General features: G+C 53.2%; 1 protein-coding gene across 4 annotated transcripts in view; it reads left to right on the plus strand.

Moving 5' to 3' along the window:
• Positions 1-12,958, plus strand: part of WDR25 (WD repeat domain 25) — a 144,620-nt gene extending 131,662 nt beyond the window's left edge. For all 4 annotated transcript variants that reach the window (XM_069559774.1, XM_069559775.1, XM_069559777.1 and 1 more), the window contains 3 exons: positions 8,761-8,931; positions 11,838-11,978; positions 12,492-12,958. In XM_069559774.1, the coding sequence (XP_069415875.1) occupies positions 8,761-8,931; positions 11,838-11,978; positions 12,492-12,713 (534 nt within the window). In that variant the 3' untranslated portion in view covers positions 12,714-12,958. The remainder of the gene's footprint in view (positions 1-8,760; positions 8,932-11,837; positions 11,979-12,491) is intronic.
• The last annotated feature ends 1,892 nt before the right edge of the window (positions 12,959-14,850 follow it).

Genomic DNA, 14,850 nt, shown 5'->3' on the forward strand with positions numbered 1-14,850 from the left:
GGTGCTTATCCCATTCTTAAAATATTTTTTTCTGTTCTAAAATTTCTACTTAAAGCTATAAAGTATACATATATGTGTGTGTTTATGTGTATAAGTGTGTGCATATATATAGATATAGATATAGATATAGATATAGATATAGATATAGATATAGGCTTCCCTCATAGCTCAGTTGGTAAAGAATCTGCCTGCAATGCAGGAGATCCTGGTTTGATTCCTGGGTCTGGAAGATCTGCTGAAAAAGGGATAGGCTACCCACTCCAGTCTTCTGGCCTAGAGAATTCCATGGACTGTATAGTCTCATGGAGTCACAAAGAGTCAGACACGACTGAGTCACTTTCACTTATATGTATGTATGTGTGTGTGTGTGTGTGTGTGTGTGTGTGTATTTAATTTCTGGCCTTCCACATTGGCTCAAGTGGTAAAGAGTCTACCTGCCAATGCAGGGGTCATGGTAGATGTGGGTTCAGTCCCTGGGTTGGGAAGATCCCCTGGAGGAGGAAATGACAACCCACTCCAGTATTTTTGCCTGAAGAAGCCCATGGACAGAGGAGCCTGCCGTGCTAGAGTCCATGAGGTTGCGAAGAGTTAGGCACTACTGAGCATGCACGGTACTGCTTATATATTTCTATTTCTCTGTTGAGATCATCTTTCCATTCATTTCAGGGGTGTTTATCTTGAGGATTATTATTTAATAGATGTTTATTTGAGGATTTTTATTTAATAGCTATTTAATGTGTCTGATAGTATGGGCCAAACATCTGGGTCATTTTGGGGTTGGCATATATCATTTCACTTTTCTTATGGGTACTGTTTACATTTTCCTGGTTCTTTGTATGTCAAGTAAATTCAGAATATATTGTGATTTTTAATATTATGTTGTAAGATCCTGGTCTTGTTAAAATCCTGTGGAGAATAGTGATTTGTTTGTCTTAATAGGCAACCAAGCCTGTTAGATTCAGATTGTGAATTCCTTCTCTCCTGTAGGCAGTTCCATATTCAAAACCTTTGTTATGCTGAACCACTGAAGGGTTAGTTTCAGACTGGGGCAGCAGTAATATATCATGTCACTTCTCAAAGCTTTCGCTGTGCTTCTTCGGTTATGTTCCACACACAGGTAACTTAGGGATTGTCCTGGGGTGTGGTCAGTTCATATACAGAAGCAGAGGATTCCATTCTCAGCTTTCTCCTCTTTGGAATTTCTTCCATGCTGCCTGGCTTCCTGAACTTCCTTTCCTGGTTCTCCCGCCCAGAGATGGGGTTCTTTGAGAATGTTAGCCTGCTGCCTCGTCACACCATGTCCGTAAGTGGGATCCCCTTCAACATAAATTGGCCAGAGAAAATAGATGAAAAGATAACATGAATTTTCCCTCTTTTCCTGGTTCTTCTATTCAGATTTCTTCCCTTCTGGTTTTTAGGTATTTGTCCTGCACTGTCAGAGCCGTTGGGGTTGGCATCAGGGCAGGGCTAGGAGAGCAAGGAGATATTTTAAAGCTTTCCCCCATACTCTCTGGCTTACAAGGACCCATTTTCTTATTCCTCTGGCCAGGATGATGGATTTATTTTACAGTTTTTGCTGTCCATGTCTACTATGTAATTCCTTAATTCAGTCTGTCTGTGGGTCAACATCAGGAGTTAAAAGGCCAAAAAAAAAGAAAACCCCAAACAAACCCCCAATGCCCCCCTCCCCCCAAAACTAAAACAAAGACTGGAACCTTACCTGTTATACTGGTCTTTCTTCAAATTTCAGATTCCCTCTTCAGCCTACCAGCTGTTGTTTACTTTGCAAAGTCTTCAGGTAGTTGCTTCTTGGAGTGCGTCCAGAGTTTTTTTAGCTATAATTTATGAAAGAGAGTGAGAGGCCCTAGTAGGTTTTCTCCATTTGGGTTTAAAACTAGATTTTGTTTATTTTAAAAAATTCAGTCTTTTTTCTTTCCAGTATGTTTTGGAATTTTCACTTGCTGTGTCTTCTGGCTCAGTAATGTTCTCTTTTGCAGTGTCTCATCTGATGTTAGCCCCATCTAATGCACCTTTCCCTCGAACACTGTGTATCCCATCGCTAGAAATTCTGTGGGGCTCCTGTATCCTCCACGTCTCTTCTAGCCTTGCCCAGTCTTCCCTCTACCTTCTTAAACATAGGTTATGTACAGTTGTAATGACTAGTGTGATGCCTTGCTTTGTCATCTGTGTCTCTTGTGGGTTTCATCGGGTTTAGAAACCAAATCTGAGTGTGGTGTTTGCTCATTGTTTCTTGGCTCCTTCAGACAGAGCTGCTGCTGCTGCTAAATTGCTTCAGTCGTGTTCGACTCTGTGCGACCCCACAGATGGCAGCCCACCAGGCTCCACCATCCCTGGGATTCTTCAGGAAAGAACACTGGAGTGGGTTGCGATTTCCTCCTCCATCAGACAGAGCTAGGAAATGTTTTACTTTTTAAGAAAAAATATATCATTGTTTATGCTGATTTGTCCAATTCAGATTTAGCATTACATAGCTTTTCTTTAACTTCTTTGTTTTTGTACATTTTTAAAAATCTCTTTTATACTGAAAAATTTTATTTTTCTCTGCCTTAATTCAATTTTTTTGGTATGTGCTGACACTAGCAATGTAATGACCGAAGACAGTGTGAGGTTTCTCACAGTTCTTGTTTGCAAAGTATATCCAATTAAGATTTACCATCAAATTACTGTTTTTCAGTTTATAATGTATATCAACAGAGGATCTACCTTCAACTACTGTGCTTTCATGTCTTTTAAAATAAACCCCATTTGTGTGGTTAAGCTACTAGCTCAAGATGGTTAATTTTATTTGCTTAATTTTGCTTTCACATTTTAGAGTCTGCCTTTTAAGTTAATTTTGTTGTATAATTTTATAAAATATGGGCATGGTTCTGGAGAAGAGATTGGATAACTACAGCCCATGGGTCCAATCTTGGCTACACTGTTTTTGTATGGCCCTTGAGTTAAGAATGATTTTTACATTTTTAAATGACTGTAACACACACCACACACACATACACAAATACACACCACACACACACAGAGTGTGCAACAGTGCCTGGTGTAGCTTCCAAACCCTAATATGTTTCCTGTCTACCCCTCTGTAGAGATCCTCTGGGTTCTGCCTCTAGCCCTGAATTCCCCAATCTGTCCTCTCCCCTTCAGAGGCAGCCTGACCGATTTTATTTACTTAGTTTCTGGTTTATTTTCTGCTGTTTTTGTGGAGGCAAACACCAACCTCTCGTATTTCCTTTCCGCCCTGTCTCTCTCTGCCTTGGCTTTGCACTGAGCAGTGTCTCCTGGCAGCTGGCCCACAGCAGGCAGGGACGCGGACCTCACTCTCTTTCTCAGCATTGCACAGTGTTCCAGAGTGTGCCTGGACTGACATCTATTTAACTGGTCCCTTTTTGTATATTTGGCTCAGACGGTAAAGAATCTGCCTGCAGTGCAGGGGATGTGGGTTCAATCCCTGGGTTGGGAAGGTCCCCTGGAGAAGGAAGCCTCATGCTTCTGTTTTCTGGGATTTGCTGCTGTAACTTTGGGGTCAGTTCCTACAAGTCGGGGTGCTGGGTTATACATGTCGCTGAGTAACAAGGCATATGCCATTTTGCTTGGCGTTGCCCAAATTCTCTCTGGGGAGACAGGACCATTTTACATTTCTGTCAGCAGTGTGTAGTGTAACTAATGCCCCACAGCCACCTAACGGAGTGTGTTGTCAAACTTTGGGGTCTTCTAATTTGATAAGAGATGATATCTCCATGTAATTTAAAAATTTCATTTCTTATGAGCAGGATTGAAGGACAATTACATTCCCTCTCATATGAACTCTCTGTTCATTTCTCTTGCCCATTTTTTCTGTAGAGCTATTGGTCTTTTTCATCGATTTTTAGAAACTGTCTGTGTATTAGGGACTGTTAGGGGTAGTGAGCTATAAACTGGGGCTTCCCAGGTGGCTCAGTGGTTAGGGATCTGCTTGCAGTGTAGGAGACACAGGTTCTGTTCCTGGGTCTGGAAGATCTCCTGGAGGAGGAAATGGCAACCCACTCTGGTACTCCTGCCTAGAGAATTCCATGGACAGAGGAGCCTGGCAAGCTACAGTCCATGGGGTCACAAGGAGATGGACATGACTTACCAACTAAATAAGAACAAGACCTATAAATTTCAAGTATCTTTCCCATGTGTCTTCTTTATTCCTCTTAATTATTGTTTCTTATGCCATACAACAGTGTTTAGTGTTGTTATTACTATTATTTTCATGTACTCAGATTTGCCGTCTTTTCTCTTGGTGCTCTGGCCTTGGAGCGCTACCCAGGATAGCTTCCCCTAGTCTCAGGTTGTAGAAAAATTTAATCATACTCTCTTCTCATATTTGTATAATGTCTTTTTGTTTTTAATAGAAATTTCTGATTTAAAAAAAAATTACCCACAGAGCACTTTTGGTGTACACTGCCCCATGTGACCAGCTACTTTCCCTTGTTTGATTTTAAGCCACGGAAAGGGGCCCTGTGCTCAACCCTCCAGCATGCCTTTGTGCAGACTTGTCTCGTCTCAGAACCCAAAGAGACCAATATGTTTATTTCCAAGGGGAAGGAACTGAGGTTTGGGGAGGAGGGATTTGTCCAAGGACCCGCGGCCCCATCCCGGGGACAAGCTCTGGCTGGCCTGGGGAGGAGGATTGTGATCAGCTGCTCTGTGCTGGCCGCTCAGCCAGGCCTGTCGCCGTCCTTCCCTCCTGAGCCATAGGTCCTGTTGTTAGTCGCACCTTGCAGGTGTGGAGACTGAGGCGCGGAGAGGTGAGTTGCCTGTCCTGGACCAGGCAGCCAGACAGGCCATTGCGCTCAGATACCTGGGCGTCTGCCTGAGAGCTTGGCCCTTCCACCTCTGGATGTCTGGTGATGCCGTGCATGCATGCACTGAGCGCCACCCCACCTCCCTGCCGCGGCCTCAGAGATCCTTGGAGGCTGAAGTGTGCTTGTCTCCATGTCGAGGGCCGTGGAGGGGCCCATGGTGAACTTCGTGATGCCCAAGGGCTGGCATGCTCCTGGCAGCTGGAGGCCACAGGTCGCAGCTTTTCAACTTGTACTTTTGTTTATTCATCTGTTTGTGTAGCTGCTCACTCACTTATCCTTCAGTCAACACACCTTCCTGCTGCCTGCAGTGGGCAGACCCAGTCCTGGCCAAGGGTGACCAGACAAACAAACAAACAGGAGCACTGCGTCCTGCGGGGTGGTCAGGTGGCCTCGGCCGTCCTGTGGGGCCCAGAGCAGCGGCTCCCTCGCTGTCCCTGCGGGCCTAGGTGGGAGGAGGGGAACTGGCTTCCCCAGCCCTTCCTCTCTCCGGGATCCAGCGCTGAGTAGAAGCTTGTCGTCCAGGCCAGTCTCCGGGTGGTGATGATTCGAAACCAGACGCGGTGAGGGCAGGACTGCCCTGGGCACCAGTGTGTCAGCAGGCTGGACTGGAGCCTTGCCTGCCCCCTCCAACCCCACGAACCTCGGACGTGGCAGGGACCCTGGGAAGGGAAAGCTGAGCCTTCAGATGAATCCAGAGCAGCCCAGTTACCCAGGATTGTCTTGTGGGTCAAGCAGACTTTTTAAAGGGTTATCAGGCAGTTTTCATTGCACTGAATGTGTCTTGATCACGTCTTCCTTTTCTCCCAGAGCCGTAGACTCTTGGCCAAGTGTCTCCAAGCATCTGCTGATAGAGGCCCCAGTTGCCAGAAGAGCCTGAGCAAGGCTCCCCTCTAGATCCAGCTAGTCAGGCCCGTAGTGCTGTCTCACGCCCCTGGGGCAGGACTGCACCAGCTGTTGGTGTAATTAAGTTCGCCATAAAACCCACCAACTAGATGCACAAATGACTTCCCCACTCTCTCCCCGGGCAGGAGCAGTTGGGAAGGCAAGTCAATCATGTTCGGTGGCGATCACTCCAAAGGTCAGCCTTCCACTTACAGCACTGTTATTGGCAGGGATCACCCATAACACGGCTGGTTTCCCGGCCTTTCGATTTTATGACGCTCTAAAGAATTGGGCCATTTCCATGCATTCTCAGGAAGCGTACAGAACAAGGGTTTTCATTCTCCTGGAAAAGTTTGTCTTAGGGAGGCAAGGTGGCATGTTGGTGGGCATGCAGGTAGTTCTGCCAGCGTCGGGCCGAGCACTCTGGCACTTCGCTCCTCCGGGCTTCCGCGCCGCCCTCCATGGTGAAGCTTCCTCCTGCATCAGCAGGAGATGAATTATCTGGTGCTCCCGCCGCCCCCGGCTGGAGCTCCTGGAGCGGTCCTCTTCCCCGTACTTTCCTGGGTCAGTGCGTTTCCTGAGTGCATGTGGGGACTGAGGTGCCGTTGCTGGAGATGGTCCCGGTGCCCACGGGCCTCACGGTCGTGCCCGCTGGTGGCCATTCTCCGTGAGCTGGTGGGGCTCTTGGGGGCCTTGTGCCCCCGACACAGGAGGAGAAACTCCTTGGTGCACCAGTCACGTCCAGGGTCGTGAGCTGGGTCAGACTTACTCCTCCCCTTGCTGCCCCGGCCATCCTCAGCCCCCTGCTCCTCTCCTGGATGCGGTGATGGCAAGAGCTTTGGGAAGGGGGACAGGAGGGCATGCAGCCCCCACGTGGCCTCAGGGTGGAGGTGGGAGGTGGCTGGTGGTGGGGAGGGGGTTTGTAAGCGAGGGGAGAGGCGTGGCCCCGTAGATGGGCGGGGCCGTGGGTCTAGAGCCCCGGTGTCCCGGTAACCGGCCTCACTCCCACCCCTCCCTGCTCTTCCCACCAGAGCAGGTTCCAAAGCCTGTCTTGAGACAGTGCTGTGCTTGTTGAGTCGGAATAGCGTGTCCTCATAGGGGCGAGATGTTGGGCACTGAGGCGGCATGCCCTGTCTGTTCACAGGCCCTAGACCGCTGCCCTAGCTCCAAATGGGCAGGCCAGAGCATCCATCCTCAAAACAGCTGCTGTGCCCCTCCTGGCTGGGAGTTGGAGCTTCCTTCTAGCTCATACTGCAGGAGACTCAAGGCTGCCTGGGAGGGCAGGGCAGGCCTGCGGGATCCTGGTGTAGGGAGAGAGGAAGGGAGGGAGGCAAGGAGGCTGGCAGCCCCGTGCTGTCTGGGGAGCAGCCACACAGTCTGGCCTGGTTTCCAAGGCCTGTATGGCCACCCTCTCTTTGCTGCCCGTGGACCACTCCTCAGGCTCCAGGGGCCTACCCAGAAACCATGCTCACTGGGGACTGCTTCTGAAGAGGCTCAAAGAAGGCACTCGTTGGTTGCCCACCCTCCTCCCAGGAATTTGTCCCAACATTTACCAAGACAGGACTTGGCCAACAGGAGGCCTGGATGGGGTCCCTCCACCCCTGGGAAGCACGACGCCCTGGCCCTGCACCTTTGAGCAAATGCCTGCATCTCTCTGAGCCTCAGTGTTCCTCATCTGGAGAATGGGTCTCAAAATACCCCTCTGTCTAAATTGGATTTATGGAGTGCTGCATTTCACGTGAATTTGACTTACATATGTTTGAAAGAGGATGCTATGATATCTCGGTCTGCAACACTGGCAAGATTTTAAATTTCAGTTTTTGAAATATATGTCAAGACAGGTGGTTTCCCAACTGGCGGCCGAGGTGCCGGAGAGCTGTGTTTGTGCTGTGGCCACATGGTGGCGCCCTGGGAGCTGGTAAACAGGCCGCGAGGCCTGGCAGGCGGGCCCAAGGCGCTGTGCCCACAGCCTGCTGCTCACTATTGCAATTTAAAATCATCCTGGAGTTTGTTGCACAGAGGTACTTGCTGACCCCGGTGCTGGGACTCCCACCCTGCCCCTAACCAGCCCATTTGTTGTAGAATGGAAGGTTCACGTGATGAAACGCTCTGAAGAAAGCGGAACAACGGCTTGATGCTAAATTGCCTTAGTTTAGAGATGGGAGAGTGTGGAATGTTGGCAATGATGTAAGAAAGAAAGCGTGTCTTTAAAACTAGCTAACGTACTGTGATTCTGGCTCCATGAGCTGGAGACTACCGGCTCCCATGTTGCAGGTACCACTCCAGGGGCTACAAGCCAAGGCCTTGAAAGCTATGAATTATGGGACTCTTCACAAGCAAGGCTTTCCTGGTGGCTCAGACAGTAAAGCGTCTGCCTGCAATGCGGGAGACCTGGGTTCGATTCCTGGGTCAGGAAGATCCCCTGGAGAAGGAAATGGCAATCCACTCCAGCACTCTTGCCTGGAAAATCCCATGGACGGAGGAGCCTGATAGGCAACAGTCCATGGGATCGCAAAGACTCGGACACGACTGAGTGACTTCGCTTTTAGAAACAAGAGCCTTGCACAAAATATGGCCCAGGTATTGGTGGGCATCACATGATGGTGCCCTTATGTGCCCTTGGCCAGGTGTGGCGCCCTTCCCTAAGCTCTCCTTCATTGGCCCCTGCTGCTCCCTAGGGGACCAGTCATGAGGCCAGGGGGCATCTTCGTGCCTCCCTGGGCCCATGTGCCAGTTGGTGTGGGGAGGGTGAGGGCATGGAGGACACCCACAGGGAGAGGCAAGGTCGTGGGGGGTGTCGGGGAGCAGGGCCCGAGGGAGACAGACGTGTGCCTGCCAGGGGCAGGAGGCCCCGGAGGTCTCCCTCCAGCAGTCCCCACCCCCACGCTTGGGCTGCTCATCCTGGGGGGTGGGTGCATCTTCACGCACTGCCCTCCCAGACCCTGCAGCCCACATGTACTCGGCGCCCCGCACCCCTGGCCCTGCCCTTGGACTCCGGGGGCCCCACTGTGACGGGTGCCCACTCTTGCAGGTGGTGAGAAGCTACAAGGCCACCATCCAGCAGACCCTGGACATCCTCTTCCTCCGGGAAGGCTCCGAGTTCCTGAGCAGCACAGATGCTTCAAGCCGGGACTCTGCCGACCGCACCATCATTGCCTGGGATTTCCAGAGCTCCGCCAAGATCTCCAACCAGATCTTCCATGTGAGAAACCCTGTCAGTGGGCATGGCTTTCAGGTTGAGCCCCAGCCCCAGGGTGCATCCGTGTAGCCCCCAGGCTGTCTGGGGTCTCAGGTTGCATCCTGCGGAGGTGGTTCAGCCAGCAGGAGCTTTGGAGGGAGGGGGCTGCCTGAAGTCTGTAGGGTCGGGGGAGGTAACATGCAGGTCCAAGCCTGCCCGGAGTACCTTCCACAGGCTCCCGGGTCGGGGTGACTCCCTCGCGGTCCTCTCACTCGCTCTCTGCCCAGCACAGCCATGCCACGGGGTAAGGGTGTGGGAGGCAGCCTCATTCACATCCACAGGAAAGTGGCTGTCCACCCCGAGACAACCCTACTCTAACCCTCCACCACCCCAGCCAGCCTGCGGGTCCACCTCACCCCTTGCTCAGTAGCTTTGATAGGGGCTGTGACTCAAGGGTTGGAGCCCAGACCCTGAAGGTAAACCACCTGCGTGAGTTAAATTCCACCACCTACAAGCAGGGGCCCAGGCCCAGTAGTTACTCTCTTTGATTCTCATTTTTTCCCCCTTAGTAAATTGAGGATGAGAATATTTCTTGCCTCATAGTGTGGTTTTGAGAATTAAAACATGTAGATACTTAGTCTAGCACAGTGCCAGGTGCAGGGAGTTCTCAATAAATACATTACCTATCATTACCATCACCGCCACCATCACCACCACCATCACCACCATCGCTACCATCAATACCACCATCCACCATCACTGCTACCATCAGCACCACCATCCACCATCAGCACCACCATCCACCACCACCATCACCACCATCATCACCATCCCCACCATCACCACCATCAGCACCACCATCCACCATCACCACCACCATCCACCATCACCAACCACCATTGCCACCATCAGCACCACCATCCACCACCACCATCAGCACCACCATCCACCATCACCATGATCACCACCACTATCCACCATCACCACCATCACCACCACCATCCACCATCATCACCATCTCCACTCTCCTCAGCATTCCCACCATCACCACCATCCACCATCACCACCATCACCACCACCATCCACCATCATCACCATCACCACCGCCATCTGCCATCACCACCGTCATCACCATCCCCACCATCAGTCACCATCACCATCACTACCATCAGTACCATCGCCACCATCATCCTCATTGTCATCACCACCACCATCATCTTTTAAGATTTCAAGTCAGCTATGGCTAATCTCTTTGATGCTGCCATCCAGAATTTAAAGATATATATCAGGTGTGCTTTGGAGTAGGAAATGGCAACCCACTGCAGTACCCTTGCCTGGAATCCCATGGACAGAGGAGCCTGGCGGGGCGCAGTCCACAGGCACTGAGTCAGACACGACTGGGCGCGCGCAGCAGCAGCAGGTGTATGCACGCACCATTTCCCTCTCCCTGACTTTCCCCCCTTGTTCTTAAAGGGTTCTAAGTGGCCCTGAGCAAACCCACCTCTAGACCTTCACTTCAGAGTTCTAGTTCAACCCCACGCGAAAGGCAAGCCCTGGGAGGGGGCCAGGGGGCTGTGTCTGGCCCCTGGGGCATCCTGCCTCCGCCGGCCCCGCGGAGACCAGGGAAGCGAGTGAGGTGGATGAAAGTGCTGTGTGCCCGAGCTGCCGGCCCTCCTAGAGGCACACCTCCTTGCCCTGCATGCCGGTGCGCAGGCGCTCTGCCTGGAGCCTCTTGCCAGGAGCTCACGACGAGGTCGCCGTGCGCCTCCAGCAGCACATTAGTCTGTGGTTCCAACCGCTCCCAGTGTCGCCCTGTGAATTTGGGCTCATTTAGAGGCTGTGGCTTCAGGACATCACTTAGAACACGGAAGGACAGGTGCAGTGCAGGAGGGCGCTTTTAGAGGTGTTTTTGTGTGACTCAGTGCATTAAGCATCGAGATCTCTCCTCCTGCTTGGAACCCCGTGGGCACGCATTTATCTCTGCACTTGGCCAGTCACCTCCTTGCTCACTATGGGTTCTGGCGGCTCTGCACCCTAGGCTGGGCTGGGGCTCCCCTACGGCTCACTGTGCAGGTGGGGAGATGGGCGTGTGGATTTGTTTTCTGTCGCTGTGTAACAGATTACAAAGTAGCATAAATCCAGTGGCTTAAATCAATAGAAATGTGTCCTTTCAGTGATGGAAGCCGGAAGTTTGTAAAAAGTATCCTGGGGCTGAAATCAAGGTGCTGGCGGGGCCTGTGTCATCTGTCCTTTGCTCCTTCCAGCTTCTGGCGGCAGCTGGTGACCCTTGGCTTGTGCTGTGTCCCTCCAGTCCCCACGCCAGCATCCTCAGATCTCTCTCTCTGCTCTGTCTCCATGTCCCCGCCTCTGTGTCTGGTCTCACTCTGCCTCCCTTCTCTATGGATGCCTGTGATTGCATTTAAGGATGCAGTAATTCAGGGTAACCTCCTCTTCTCAAGATCCTTCAGTTAATCCCTGCAAAGATCCCCCTGCTTTTTTTAAAATACACAGATGGTGACACAGGTCCCAGGAATTTGGACATGGAAGTCTTTGGGGGGACATTTTTCAGTTCACTCCAAGGGCCAGGAGGCAAAGAGCATAGGGACCCCTAGAAGCTGGAAAAGAAAAGGGAAAAGATTCTGCCCAGAGACCCCAGGAGGATCAGAGCCCTGCTGGCATCTTGATTTTAGCCCAGGGAGACCGTGTCAGACTTGCGACTTCCAGAAGCGTAAGATAATAAATGTGTGCTGCTTTTAGCCGCAAAATTGGAGGCATTTGTTACAGCAGCAACAGGAAGCTCGCAGCCCCCTGAGCCGAGGTCTGGGCGAGGGGCTCGAGGCCCCGGGAGCAGAGGGTGGGTGGTGGGCCCGTCAGAGGCAGGAGCCCGCCGGGAGCCTACCCCACCCTCTCTGAGCCCTGCTGTCTCTCAGGAGAGGTACACCTGCCCCAGCCTCACCTTGCACCCGCGGGAGCCCGTGTTCCTGGCGCAGACCAACGGCAACTACCTGGCCCTGTTCTCCGCTGTGTGGCCCTACCGGATGAGCAGAAGGCGGCGCTACGAAGGGCACAAGGTACCCCGTCTCATCCTGTCTCCCCGGGGGCGGAAAGGGGTCCCACGACCATGCCGGCAAGGGACTTGCAGTCCCCAAGAGCACGGACCCTCTGTCCAGGCAACCTGTGATTTCTGTTTCCTGGGTGACCCCATACCGTGTGGCCTGATGTCCACTTGAAGCCTCGGGCCACATCTGGCCCTTCCCTGGGCCCCAGCCGCCAGACAGGGCCGGTCTCCGTGATTTGTTGGGTCACGTGGACCTGGGGCTGGGGGCCCCTTTCCATCAGCCTCTTTTCCCTGCGGGCCGCCCTGAGGGCACAGGCTCCAGGGACCCACTGCCTGTCCCTGTGCTAGAGCTGTGCTCTCTGGACTCACGAGAGCCACCTGGTGACATCGGCCTGGGCACGGGGACCCCCGGCTCACGGCAGGAGCTCAGCTGCGGCTCCGGCCCCGGCGCTCCTCCATGGGAAGGGCCGTGGGGCCGCGTGCGCTGAGCCGCGCGGTTACTCAGCTGGCCGCTCATCCTCCGCAGGTGGAAGGCTACTCGGTGGGCTGCGAGTGCTCCCCGGATGGCGACCTGCTGCTGACGGGCAGCGCCGACGGCCGGGTCCTGGCGTACAGCTTCCGCACCGCCAGCCGTGCCCGCACGCTGCACGGGCACACGCAGGCCTGCGTGGGTGCCACCTTCCACCCCGTGCTGCCCTCCATGCTCGCCACCTGCTCCTGGGAGGGTGACATCAAGATCTGGCTCTGAGCCTCACGGCGTGGAAGCTTCCTGATGCCGGGAGGGCGGGCGGGCGGGCATGTGTGATGAGGAGGGCCTGAGGTTGGCTTCGGGCCAGGCTCGGATGGATGCCGCCTCCCCATCCTCCGAGCCTCTGTGTCCTCATCTGTAAAATGGGGACGAAAACCTTGTGTCTCAGGGTTCTGAGGACTACGTGTTAGCAAAAGCACCTGGTGGGTTGCTGGCGATGCTCAATAAATGTGAGTGTTCTGCTATTTCTTAGATTATTTCAGCGAAAACACACTTTGGCAGCTTTTCTCGCCTCCTTTCTCGCGGCCCGCTGGAGCTCGGAGACAAAGGGCAAGTGGGGGTTGGAGAGGTGGGGCTCTGGGTCCTAGGTCTGCCTCCCCTCCGTCTCACAGGGTCTGTTCAGGCCTGGGCCCCTCCTCCCTCCTCCAGAGCATGGCCAGTGGGGTTCCCAGGTTTGCCTGAGCCTAGGGCCCTCTGCACTCCTCCTCACGCTCTGCCCGAGGAAGTACATCTGCCTGGGGAGACAGAGCGACGTGAAGAAGCAAGGAGCCCTTGAGGATCCCTACAGGCCAAGGAGCCCTAAGCCCCCTCAGGATCATGATTGAGCTGTTACCCCAGGAGCTCAAAGGTCCCCTGATGGGTGAGGGTGGGGGCCAGAGGTGCCCGTCTCTAGACAGGTGCATCCCTGCAGTCCTGGAAGTCTCCCTGGAGTGGGCTGACCATGAGCCTGTGAGGAGGGTGTCCTGGCAGGAGGTCAGCGAGGAAACGCAGGACCTGAGGAGGAGGCCACAGAGGCAAGCAGTGCCCAGCTGGGTTCCTGGCCTGGCTCCGCTGTCGGTGTAGCTGAGAGCAAATCACATTTCCTCTTGGAGCTGTAGTTGCCCCCTCTGTAAAGCAGTGTCAGAACCCAGCCTGCAGGCTTGCTGTGAGTGTCCAGGAAGGTCAAGTGTGTGGTGGGTGTCGGCACCCTGGGAGCTCATCTGGGGATGGGGATTGGGCAGATTGGGAGCAGCCATGAAATTAAAAGACGCTTGCTCCTTGGAAGAGAAGCTGTGAGAAACCTAGACAGCATATTATGAAGCAGAGACATCACTTTACCAGCAAAGGTCTGTCTAGTCAAGGCTATGGTTTTGTATGGATGTGAGTTGGACCATAAAGAAAGCTGAGCACCGAAGAATTGATGCTTTTGAACTGTGGTGCTGGAGAAGGCTCTTGAGAGTCCTTCGGACTGCAAGGAGATCCAGCCAGTCCATCCTAAAGGAAATCAATCCTGAGTATTCATCGGAAGGACTGATGCTGAAGCTCCAATTCTTTGACTACCTGATGCGAAGAGCTGTCTCAAAGACCCTGATGCTGGGAGAGATTGAGGGCAGGATAAGGGGACCACAGAGGATGAGATGGTTGAATGGCATCACCAACTCAATGGACATGAGTTTGAGCAAACTATGGAAGATAATGAAGGGCAGGGAAGCCTGGCCTGCTGCAGTCCACGGGGTTGCAAAGAGTTGGACACGACTGAGCGACTGAACAGCAACTGGGGCTTGTGGAGAAGCATTTATTCCAGTGTGTCTACTTTGCCTCTGGACCCCTGGAGTCTTGGGGTCCACAAGCAGGGCCCAAGCAGGGGGATGGGCCGTGCAAAGGCCCTGAAGCGGGATTAATCCCGAGGGCTGACTCCTTTTCTGTCTCTCGTCGTCCGCCCCCTACAGTCCGCACAGAGCCTGACCTGCTGTTGGTATCAAGTGGATGCTGGGTAACCAAGCTGGGCTGGAGAGGCCAGAGTGCGTGGGTGGGGGGCTGAGACCCTTGGAGGGCGAAGGGCGGGAACTCCCCAGGCCCGGGCGGGATGCAGCAGGGCCCTAGTGACCCCATGTACCGTTGGGCTGGGTGTGGTAGGAGCTCAGGGAAGACTCACCTTCTCTTTTTAGGCTCAAGAAGGGCTGCTTTGGTGAAAAGAAAGATAACCGCACTCCAGCTCTTGCAGGTCAGCCCCTTGGTAGAAGTGGAGGCCCCGTGAGGGGCTGTCCTGGCCTCAGCAGAAGGGAGGCTGAGTGCACGTCCACTTAGAGCCTGGACAGACAGTGGACATTCCTGCCTCCCCACTCAGGCTGCCTCTGCTCTGGGTGGGCAGCTCTGT

Source organism: Ovis canadensis, chromosome 18 (genome assembly GCF_042477335.2).
Source record: "Ovis canadensis isolate MfBH-ARS-UI-01 breed Bighorn chromosome 18, ARS-UI_OviCan_v2, whole genome shotgun sequence".
In the NCBI taxonomy this organism is placed as follows: Eukaryota; Metazoa; Chordata; class Mammalia; order Artiodactyla; family Bovidae; genus Ovis; species Ovis canadensis.